The sequence below is a fragment of the Elaeis guineensis genome, chromosome 11 (assembly GCF_000442705.2).
Source record: "Elaeis guineensis isolate ETL-2024a chromosome 11, EG11, whole genome shotgun sequence".
Lineage (NCBI taxonomy): Eukaryota > Viridiplantae > Streptophyta > Magnoliopsida > Arecales > Arecaceae > Elaeis > Elaeis guineensis.
The window spans coordinates 121,059,156-121,071,569 of NC_026003.2; the positions used below are offsets into that span (position 1 = coordinate 121,059,156).

The 12,414-nt window shown below is 39.0% G+C and overlaps 1 protein-coding gene and 1 long non-coding RNA gene across 3 annotated transcripts; one reads left to right on the forward strand and one right to left on the reverse strand.

The window, feature by feature from the left end:
- The first annotated feature begins 46 nt into the window (after positions 1-46).
- LOC105054413 (uncharacterized) lies at positions 47-2,638 on the forward strand. 2 transcript variants are annotated; one of them, XR_012135427.1, is made up of 5 exons: positions 47-279; positions 1,039-1,781; positions 1,893-1,944; positions 2,046-2,159; positions 2,239-2,638. It is a non-coding gene; the product is annotated as an uncharacterized lncRNA (long non-coding RNA). The 2 variants fall into 2 exon arrangements; XR_833581.4 differs by having other exon boundaries at positions 59-1,781.
- Positions 2,639-4,293: 1,655 nt separating this feature from the next.
- LOC105054414 (uncharacterized) lies at positions 4,294-4,974 on the reverse strand. The gene has a single exon (XM_019853666.3). It carries the CDS (start codon positions 4,908-4,910, stop codon positions 4,497-4,499), a length of 414 nt encoding a protein of 137 aa, XP_019709225.2. The 5' UTR covers positions 4,911-4,974; the 3' UTR covers positions 4,294-4,496.
- Positions 4,975-12,414: the final 7,440 nt, after the last annotated feature.

The following is a 12,414-nucleotide window of genomic DNA, read 5'->3' on the forward strand; positions in this document are numbered from 1 at the left end:
TCACGTCCGCCACAAAAAGGCAACCACACCGCCCTCCGGGCACCAACGCACTGACGCGTGGGACCACTGCATAAAGTAACGCGTCCGGTATGGAAACGACGAAGACCGTGAGCTGCGAAGATCGCAAGGAGTTTCCCACCGAGCTTTGTTTCAGGGGGCAGGCGGTTTGCTTGGGAGCCACAGGGAAGAAAGGAACTCATTTAGGTTATGGCTGCCGGGACACTTGAAAGGTGTAGCTTCCACCGATCGATCGAGTCCTGGAATGACATTAGAAATAAGGTGCGCGTCATCATATTTTCTTTCTGAATACCGTGGCTTTCTGGTCCAAGATGTTTATAGGCGAAGTATGTCGGGAAGTGATTTCATTTTTAAGTGCTTGATGTAGAGGATTGAAGTGTAATCTTGAGTGCTAGCTGTTTTCTCAAAAATCTTGTGTGGTAACTCTATTTATTTCTGAAGAAAGAGTGAGGGAGGAACGGTAGTTCTGCGGAATAGCGTTCGGCCCCATGGAGATCAGGGTGTCGATGGCCTGCTTCACTGTATATTATGCAGGAGAAGATTTGATTGTAAAGAGACAAATACAAAGATTGGTATGGATGAAAAATATATGGAATCTTGCGTGCTTATCAAAACTGAATTGGGCATGGGAGGTGTCGGCAAAAGTTTGATTATGCAACGGATCTGGAGGAGAATGAAATTATTATTATTTTTTAAATATATATAAAAATATACTTGTTCTAGACGACGTTTGGAATGAAAATGAAACATATTTGATAAATTATTTGAAAAACAGTAAAAGATCTAAATGTATATATTTTGGATGATATTTGGGATGAACGTATAAGGTATTTGATAATTTATGAAAGATTTATTTAATGGGAGAGAAAATAATAATTTTTTGTGATGAATCTTGACGTAAGATTATTAGACGATGTTTGGAACGAATATGTGAAATATTTTAAAAGATCAATTGAGCAAAGAGTTTTTAATCATTTTTCATTCATATGATTCGATTGTTGGACGATGTGTGGAATGAAGAAACAATCGAGTATGCTCTCAGATTCTCGTTCGGAACAACCAACAATATTGTAGAGTATGAAGCTATGATCACAGGCTTGGAGCTTGCAAGGGAGGTCGGAGCCAGACGACTAGCTGCCTATAGTGACTCGACTCGGAGTTGGTTGTTAACCAGGTTAAGGGAGAGTATGAAGCCAAAGACCCAGTGATGGCAAAGTCTATTAGCTTGGAGTTTTCCAGCTTCGAGCTGTATCGAGTACCGAGAGAAGAAAATTCAAAGGAGTATAGTCTACAGGAAAAATAAGTAAGTTGTAGACTCCTCTGAAATATTTTAAAAGATCAGCTGAGCAAAGGGCTTCTAATCATTTTCATTTACATGATATGCATATATCAACTGATAGTTGGATAAGATGGAGACTTTAGAACCATTCTGATGCAAAATTTACCATTGATCTTTGCCACAAAGCTTGAATCTGTGGTTCTTCATTTTACGGCATTCTCAAGCAGTTGCGACACTTGTATGTAGCTTCGATATTTTTAAGCATTCTATGCCACAGAGTACTTGCCAAAAAACATCAGTATATGACCTTCTTCTTGGCTATGAAGATGACATTAGCAGCGAGAATCATGTGCTTTCTCGCCTTGTGCGTAGGCCACTTAGTCATGGTGGATGTGATTGAAATTATAGGCTTTTTGATGTATTATGCATCCATTCAAATCATTAGCTGATTCCAGTTGAATTTTAAAGCTTCAAAAGTGAGAAGGTAATGTCCCAGAAAAGTTTTACTCAAATCATCATAGTGTTGTATAATTATGTTAAAATTATATGGTTGTTCAATTATTAACTTTTATTCTTTATTTCGCATGGAAAATAGGAACATAAAGCATCTGAGTAGCCACATTGCATGCACAAAGAGATTTGAGGAGGTAACTTTATGTACTATTGAAAAACTATCGGTCCATCTCTGGTTTATGTTTTTTGTCTTTCACATTATACTGCATTAATTTGTTGCTGTTCTTTTCAAAAGAATAGCAGGTAAGTAAGCTTGAAAAAGGAAGCCAATCAAGACCAAGTAATCCATGTCACTCATGCATGCAACAATGGAGGCCATGCTTGCTCCTTGGCTAGGGGTACCTGATGGGTAACATTTAATCTTATGTTGGGTTTGGTGTCAGTATTTATCTAGATGTGATACTGAACTACTTGTTTCTTTCTGATAGGTTCCTAACACCTTCAGCACTGATGATCTGTAAATATGCTCCTCAGCATCAAGGCATGTGGTTCCATCCCATGAATTGATTTAATTTTCAATTCCCAATTTTATATCTGCTTACATCATGATGCACAATGGAGAAAGTATGAGATGCTGATCGAGGATTTGATGCAAACTAGTAATTTAATAATATGGTTTATTATTTACATGTCGGCGATGTTGAGTTATAGAAGCATTTGTTGCTGGTTTACTTCAATCTGGACATGTGTCAGCTCTTAATTCCAACTGGACAAAATTTGGTCATATGTATTGGCTTTCAGCATTGTGAAATGGTACCTACTTGTATGTTATGGTTACAGGATCATATGTTAGCTATGAGCTAATAAAGCCAGGATCAGTTCATAGAAGCATTTTTTCAGTTTATTAGAGATATGCGACGGTGCAGTTTAAATTATACTTAATTATGCATATTTTCTCTGTTCTGCATGCCCAGAATGTTATCTCAGCAATTAGCTTCTGCTAGTGCTTATTCTTTGTTTGAGGGAAAATAAGCTTCAGCTAGTACTTAATCGAACTCGGCTTTTTGCTCATATTTAGATTTTGGTGGCTTCTTAGTTTCAGTAGTGTTGCCTCTTATATAATAATACTAGAGGAAGTTTATCATGTCAGTTGCAGGGTGATCACATTCTTTCTGCATTAAACAACCTAATATGGGAATTGCAGTTGCAATATTCAAATGCAAGCAAGTCAAACAAACACCCGAAGATACAAATGCAGCATTTTTTTGTTACAGCTATATTTAGAGATGGAAAGCAATCAAATAGCCTTTAAATGAACAAAAATGAGTTTGTTATTCTCAAATTTACTTTTCAAGAAAAAAAGTTAAATAATTCAGCTTTGTCATGCAACAATTTAAACCAATGGATATCATATGGAGGACAGGACAATCCAGGACATCCAAATCTTGTCTTACAACATATAATTCAGCCAAAGGGGAAAAAGATGGAGAAGGAATCGATCACCTTTAGCTTTTAAAGATACCAGTCTAACTCTTTTATTTAGCTCTGTTTAGTGTTAACTGAAACGCAAATGTCTTTCTTCTTGGTTAAGGAAAGTAAATTGTGTTATAGAAGAGTAAATCTAAAGTTTGTAGCAGCTTTTATCGATTCAAGCTTAGGCAGACAAGTCTATATCTAACAAGTAATTTATTAGGTATACATTTTTAGAAAATATATTTGTTTTTCATGTTCATTTAAAGTTTTCAAAGATCCATTTTTGATCTTGGTGAATTACTATACATGTTTGGATGTCAGTGTTATATCCTATGCGCACCTCGATTTGAGTAAGATGAGGAGTCCATTTAAAGATCATTTGATCGAGGAAGCCCATATAATTTAAGGATTAAGCAAATATCTCTTTAATGGAGTCCGTTATGCAAGAGTTTATTGATAATATGAGCGGTAAACTCTCTCTAGGTCTAGCATATTTTCTTCGCTTTCCATTTTATCTGGTCGATTTCCTTTCACTGGCTAGCAAGGTTCCTGACCGATTTCGAAGAAGGATGTCAAAACAGAGTCTATATGAAATTTAGCATCACCAAAAAAGTCCAATATCTCGATAAGTATATAAAAATTGGGATGACATGCTATTAGTTGATGTTGTAGAAATAACTTGTTCCGGTGGATCATGGATCCCAAAATGAATAAATAAAATGAAAATATCAATTTATCTTGGTCAAAATGCCAAAAAAAAAAAAAAAATAGCAGGATCAAATACTCTTGATATTTCAAGAGTTATGTAAAAATAGTGTTAGTTCATATGGTTAAAATAACATAAAATAGAGCTGTAGTCATTTTGTAATCAAATTACTAATTAAGACAATCCAATATTTTTTTGAAAATAAAGAGAATTTAAAAACAAAAATTTTTTGATAATGATATTGTATCCAGTCATTGGGATCTACCGGATCATGCTAGTCAATATAACACAAACCCATGCAGCCAAGGATTATATCAGTCAAGATAATAAGATCGGGCCAACGTATACCGTTGCAAACTCGAAATTTTGGACCAAGATTGAAAGCATAACATCTATGATCATTCACATGCCCAAGTGACAAATACAAACTCCAGCACATCTCCATATACGATTTATTTCTAATTACAAAACCAGGACTTTTGGAGATATACACATACATGTATATAAGTTAAAGATAGGAGACGCGCATGATGATAACTGTACAGTACCCTTGACCAGGCTAAAATACTAATCCGCCCTCCACAATGGGCGGAACCACTGAGAGTGGAAGGTAGACTGATAGGAGATCATCAACAAGAGGAGCACCACCAGCACCGCCACCCCCCACGGCGAGCTGCCAGCCCGGTGGGCCGACTCCTGCTCGGGCCGCGGTAGCCGGAACAGGAATTTCCTATCCAAAAGCACAAAACTGGCCACGACGATGAGCGCGACGGGGAGAATGAAGAGGAGGAGGCGAAAGCCGACCTCGGCGCGGCGCACCTGAGTCCTGTAGTCTATCTGCCATGAGATAGAGAGGAAGAGCATCACGATCGCGAAGATGAGGACGAGAGAGGGAGGAGGGAGGGAGCTGGAGCACAAGACCCGCTCCATCCACCCTTGCTTCCATTGGGGTCCTCTTCTCTCACCAAAGAACCACCCCATCTTTGTTTTTTGCTTCCTGGTGTGTGTCGGCCAAGCCTATAAATTGCCTTCGGGATGCCTGAGAATATAAAAAAGTGGTGAGGTTCTCTAGGATGATCATGGAGCGAATGCGTGACAGGAATTTCTTTTTTGGTAACAATGCGTGACAGGAATTGATGCTATACTTTTGTGTCGGAAGTGGGTCGATGCTTGTGGAAGGAAAGGAAGGAATTTGTTCCCCCCCTTTTTTTTTTTATGTTAAGGTTAAAATGGAGTCGTGGCAGGGCCGGTTGGGTGACGCATTTGCAGTGGGCTGATGGAGTGGATTTGGATGGCAAGACTGCGGTGCGCGGTGCCTGATAAGACGGGCAAGCGGCCAACCAGGTTGGTAAGAGCGGGAGGCCACGATCGAGGTGGTCTTCTCTTGTATGCATGCACGTAGGAGGTATTTAAGGCGCGCAGGTCCATTTTGTATGCTGTGACTTTAATTTGTGTGACTGCATATGCGCTGAAATGGGTCTAAATGGAAGGGTTAGATATGAGCCTGTATAAGGTATTGCATCGGGTGCGGGTTGTATCTTTCACGCCGAGGAATAAGGATTGATCCGTGTCCTTGATGCGGCGTAAATCATTAGATATGCATTTTATCTGTCGGCGGATGGAAGAAAAAGATGGAAACACTTTGAAAATTATGCAAAATATGATCTAATATTTAGAACATGAAAGAAAATCAATCAGCGACACAACCCGAATCCACTGTGAGGTGGATTCTAGATTGGATGCAATGACCATGTGAATCTTATGCAGACGTTGTTTAATTTTCAAATTTTTGCAGTACCGAATGATTGTGCGGCATGGCCATGGATCGAATCCATGCCCCAATTGAGTGCATTTCTTTGTCTCGCCTTAGGTTATTTATTTTTTTTTTTAAAAAAAATGATGTTCATCAACATTTCATCAATTTTTTATGAAAAAAAGAAAAAGATGAGGAATGAATAGAGGTAAAGCATCCCCAAAGAGGCAGAAAAAAAGGATAGAATGCAGCGATGCACCCAAGCACAAAATTTGGATGAGAAGATCAGCATCCCTACCGTAATCTTAATATTTTCATAAAATAATAAATAAATTCGAAATCAAAATAAATATAATAAGAATTTCAAGCCACATTTACGATACAGCGAGCAAAATGCTTTCTAAACTAAGGAAAAGAGATGCCCACTGGTTTTACATATTTTTTATGTCCAAAGAAAATTCGTTTTTACTTAGTGGTAGACAAGCAATTGACATGTTGAATATTCCTCTTCTGAAAAAGGAACCAAAGCTCTTCCCCCACGAGTATCCTCCAATGGAACTTGGCCAACCAGCAGGCCACTTGTGCCAATCAGCTTAATCTCTTGTCACCTGTTTTTCAAATAATATCTGGTGAAATTTTTTATACACCGTCCGTCATGTAGAAAATCTGATGTGGAGCACACCATTTCATCCTATTAGACCACGTAGTCATCACTTTTCAACGCATATTTAATGTCCATTTAATTTTTATAATTCTATTTTTTCATTTAAATTTTGAATGATGAAAATATTTTTTTTTCAAAAAAATTATGACATTCTGTAATGATATTATAGCATTCTGCATTGAAATTATGATTTTTTATATAAAATATCATAATTTTTTAAAAAATATATATATTTTTATTATTTAAAATTTAAATAAAAAAATAAAATTTTAAATATTAAATATATATTAAAAAATAATGACTACGTGTCTAACAAAGCAAAATGGTGCGCTCACCAAGAATTGCTCCCAGTATCTGATCAATTGAACCTTCAAGGCATAGGATATCTAATGGGCCGGCCCAAATGGCTGGTTGGGTGGCAGTACCCTTGAAAGAAGGAATGAGAAAGCTGCGGCATCATGGGAGCTGGCATTAAATATCATCATCTGCTTAAACAACGTTCGTGCGACTTTACATCTAGCCGATAGTTGATTTGTAGATTTTACAAGTTGATAAATCTAAGGTACATCTTTTTATTATTTAGATTAATTATTTAAAATATTTTATATTTTTTAAAAAATTTAAATTTAAATTTAAATTTTTAATTTTTTTAATTCAATTTGTTGCAATGCTGGTCTGCTATCAATCAACGTTGAAATTTGCCGTTAAAGATATATACGTGAAAATGAGGTGTTCGCCAAATCAACCCCAACTCCATCTCCATCATCCTTCTTGATTTTTACTACACCGAACTTGCTGAGAGGGCGTGTAGAAGAGCCGTGACGTCGGGTGGAGGGAGGGGCATGGAGGGTGCGACCAAGAGGGGAGACGGCACCGCCCAAGGGGGTGGGGTGTGGTGGGGTGGAAGGTTCTCCGCGGGCCGTAGGAGGAGGGTAGTGGTGCAGAAGGCACGAACAAGATGGGAGGCGGCGCGGGCCGCCAAAAGGGCGTGGGAGGTTCTCCGTGGGCCATGGGGGATCGAGGGTGGTGGCGTGCGGTAGGCGCGACCGAGAGGGGAGGGGGTGCGGCCTCGGAGGATTCTCTGCAAGCCACGATGGATGGGGTTGGTGGCGTGCGGAGGTTGCGACTGAGAGGGAGACGACGTGGGCCTTAAGGGTTCTCTATAGGCTACGGTGGATAGGGATGGTGGCACGCGGATGTTGCAATCAAGAAGGGAGGCAGCACGGGCCCCGAAGGGGTATGGGGGTTCTCTACAGGTCGTGAGGGACAAAGGTGGCGCCACTTGAGGGGGTGTGGGGGGTCTCTGCGGGCCGCAAGGGACAGGGGGTGGTGGCATGTGGAGGGTGCCATCAAAAGGAGGGACAAATAGCTAGGGAGAACAAAACCCTCCTCATCGATGTCATAGTGGAAAAGAACACGGTGCTCCACATATCAGCCAAGATAGGACATTTAGATCTCGCGAAGGCCATCTGCAGGCTGGAGCCATTACTGTTAACTAGACAAAACTCCAAAGAAGACACTCTGGTGCACTATGCAGTCAGGGCCGGGCATCATGAGATCATCACCTCCTTCGTCTCCACTCGAATCATTAATGAGGAAGTTGGAGAGGTGACGGCTCCTCAGGGTGAGGAATGGTGTCAGAAACACGATCGTTGATAAGACAGCTTAGTACGGCCACCTGGAGGTGGTCCAAGCGATCATGTCCCTGGATCCAGACTTGACGGCTATGGTGAATCAGGCAGGCATGTTCACCTTGCCGTCGACCTTACTGTCATGATCTAGCCGGATGCGGTGGTTTGCCCAGATGGCATGATCCATGGCATTGAGTGCCTCCTCATCCCCCGATCTATCCAGGAGGACTTCAACCGCTACCATAGCCTGAACTCCATCTCTGCCACTGCCACAGGACTGTCGGCATCTGTTGCTCCTCCAAGTATCTCGAGGTCGAGCACATCACCATCAAGAAGTTTGACATCATAGACAACTTCATAGACACCTCTAAGCACGACAACAGACTCGCCTTGGTATTATTCATGCATAAGTCCAACATTTCAAATATTTTTATTAAGTTAGACACCTCATTTCTACATATGCATCTTTAACGGCAAATTTCAATGTCGATTGACGACAGGCCAATATTGCAACAAATTGAATAATACACATATTTGAATAAAAAAATTAAAAGATTATGCTAAAATTAAAATTTTTCAAAAAATATAAAATTTTTTAGATAATTAATTCTTATTATTTTTTAAAAAATATAAATTTTATCTTATATTTTTTTAAAAATTTTAAAATATAAAGTTTTTGATATTATTATTATATTTAAAATAAAAATATGATGGTAATGGCCATGGCAGTGCTAGAAGCAATGGTGGCAACATTAGTGTTGAGAGTACAGAGTTGGTGATGGCATAATGAAAATAAAGACGGTAGCACAAAAAAGATAATAATGATGACAAAAAAATGATGATAATAATAGAAGCAACAGTAGCAATAGCAATGGTATAATTAAGGTAATAATTTGACAATAGTGGCATCATTGGGGTGAAGGTAAGGTGACTAATGATAATAGTGGTAGCAGTGGTGGGGATAATAAAAATTGTAGTTATGATTGAATTGACAATGATAATAAATATAAGATGATTTTTTTTAAAATAATTTTTAAAATATATAAAAAAATAAGAGCATTGAAGTCTCGGTTTCTTATGTTTTGATTTAAAAAAAAAATAAAAACCAGAAATAAAAATGATGCCAAATGGGTTTTAAGTTTTTAGAAAAATAAATTTCTTTGTATCTAATAAAACTGAGAGGAGTCACTATCCTCCCTTCATCAGGAAAAAAAAAATCTGAAAATAAGATACAATATAATTTGGTTTTGAGCACACCCCCTCCCCCCTCCAAAAAAAAAAAAAAAAAAACCAATCATCAAAGTCCTGTATATGTGAAAATTATGATTTTTTATACAAAATATTATAATTTTTTTGAAAAAAAATATATTTTTATTATTTAAAAAATTAAATAAAAAATAAAATTTTAAATTTTAAATATATATTAAAAAATAATGACTACGTGGTCTAACAGAGCAAAGTGGTGCGCTCACCAAGAATTGCTCCCAGTATCTGATCAATTGAACCTTCAAGGCATAGGATATCTAATGGGCCGGCCCAAATGGCTGGTTGGGTGGCAGTACCCTTGAAAGAAGGAATGAGAAAGCTGCGGCATCATGGGAGCTAGCATTAAACATCATTGTCTGCTTAAACAACGTTAGTGCAACTTTACATCTGGTCAATAGTTGATTTGTAGATTTTACAAGTCGATAAATCTAAGGTGCATCTTTTTTATTATTTAAATTAATTATTTAAATGATTTTATATTTTTTTAAATTTTTTTTAATTTTAATATAATTTTTTAATTTTTTAAATCAAGTATATGTACTGTTCAATTTGTTGCAATATTGGTCTGTCATCAATCAGCATTGAAATTTACCGTTAAAGATGTATACATGAAAATGAGGTGTTGGCCAAATCAACCCCAACTCCATCTCCATCACCCTCCTTGATTTCCACTGCACCGAGCTTGCTGAGAGTGCATGTAGAAGAGCTGTGACGTCAGGTAGAGGGAGGGGCATGGAGGGTGCGACTAAGAGGGGAGACGCCGCCGCCCAAGGGGGTGGGGTGTGGTGGGGTGGGGGTTCTCTGTGGGCCGTAGGAGAAGGAGAGTAGTGGCGCAGAGGGCACGAACAAGATGGGAGGTGGCGCGGGCCACCAAAGGGGTGTGGGAGGTTCTCCGCGGGCCATGGGGGACCGGAGGTGGTGGCGCACGGTAGGCGCAATCGAGAGGGGAGGGGGTGCAGCCTCGGAGGATTCTCTACAAGCCACGATGGATGAGATTGGTGGCGTGCGGAGGTTGCGATCGAGAGGGGAGATAACGCGGGCCTTAGGGGGTTCTCTATAAGCTACGGTGGATGGGGATGGTGGCACGCGGAGGTTGCGACCAAGAGGGGAGGCAGCACGGGCCCGAAGGGGTATGGGGGGTTCTCTACAAGCTGTGAGGGATGAAGGTGGCACCACTCGAGGGAGTGTGGGGGGTCTCTGCAGGCTGCAAGGGACAGGGTTGGTGGCATGCGGAGGGCGCGACCAAAAGGGGGGATAAATAGCTAGGGAGAACAAAACCCTCCTCATCGATATCATAGTAGAGAACACGGTGCTCCACATATCAGCCAAGATAGGATATTTAGATCTCGTGAAGGCCATCTACAGGCTGGAGCCGTTACTATTAACTAGACAAAACTCCAAAGAAGACACTCTGGTGCACTACGCAACCAGGGCCGGGCATCACAAGATCATTACCTCCTTTGTCTCCACTCGAATCATTAATGAGAAAGCTGGAGAGGTGACGGCTCCTCGGGGTGAGGAATGGTGTCAGAAACACGATCATTGACAAGGCAGTTTAGTACGGCCACCTGGAGATGGTCCAAGCGATGTCCCTAGATCCAGACTCGACGACTATAGTGAATCAGGTAGGCATGTTCACCTTGCCATCGACCTCACTGTCATGATCTAGTCGGATGCGGTGGTTTGCCCAAATGGCGTGATCCACGGCATCGAGTGCCTCCTCATCCCCCGATCTATCCCGGAGGACTTCAACCGCTACCGCAGCCTGACCTCCATCTCTACCGCTGCCACAGGACTATGGGCATCTGTTGCTCCTCCAAGTATCTCGAGGTCGAGCACATCACCGTCAGGAAGTTTGACATCATGGACAACTTCATAGACACCTCTAAGCATGACAACAGACTCACCTTGGCATTATTCGTGCATAAGTCCAACATTTTAAATATTTTTATTAAGTTAGACACCTCATTTTTACGTATGCATCTTTAACGGCAAATTTCAATGTCGGTTGATGACAGGCCAACATTGCAACAAATTGAATAGTACACATACTTGATTGAAAAAATTAAAAGATTATGCTAAAATTAAAAATTTTTAAAAAATATAAAATTTTTATATAATTAATTCTTATTATTTTTTAAAAAAAATATAAATTTTATCTTATATTTTTAAAATTTTTAAAATATAAAATCTTTGATATTATTACTATATTTAAAATAAAAATATGATGGTAATGGCCATGGCAGTGCTAGAAGCAATGGTGGCAACATTAATGTTGAGAGTACAGAATTGGTGATAGCATAATGAAAGTAAAGAAGGTAGCGCAAAAAAGATAATAGTGATGACAAAGAGAATGATGATAATAATAGAAGCAACGGTAGCAATAGCATTAGTAGCAATAGCAATAGTATAATTAAGGTAATAACTTGACAATAGTGGCATCATTGTGGAGAAGGTAATGATGACTAATGATAATAGTGGTAGCAGTAGTGGGGATAATAAAAATTGTGGTTATGATTGAATTGACAATGATATTAAAAATAAGATGATTCTTTTTTAAAAATAATTTTTAAAATATATAAAAAAATAAGAGCATTGAAGTCTCAGTTTCTTATGTTTTGATTTAAAAAAAAATAAAAGCAAGAAATAAAAATGATGCCAAATGGGTTTTAAGTTTTTGAAAAAATAAATTTTTTTGTATCTAATAAAACTGTGAGGAGTCACTATCCTCCCTTCATCAGAAAAAAAAAAAAAAAAAAATCTAAAAATAAGATACAATATAATTTGGTTTTGAGCACCCCCCAACTCCCCCACCGCCCCACCAACCCCCCCCCCCCCCCCACCCACCCAAAAAAAAAAAAAAAAAAAAAGACCAATCATCAAAGTCCTGCATATGTGTAGTCGTTGAAGTAGACTAACTCTTCCGTATGAGCAAGTTTAGAATCCCAATTTCTAAAATATTATATTTTTGGAATTAAAGAATGTTTTTTCTTACATCGTGCCAAATACCACAAAGAAAAATATAGATAAACGTACTGCTTCTTTGCAACCTGAAACTTCCTACAATTCAAGTGGGTGACTCATTTCTTTTGGCTTCATATTTCTTTCCGCTCCATATCATCCATAAGCCGCAACTCACCAAGGAGTACGTTTCAATAGTTGTATTTCCAA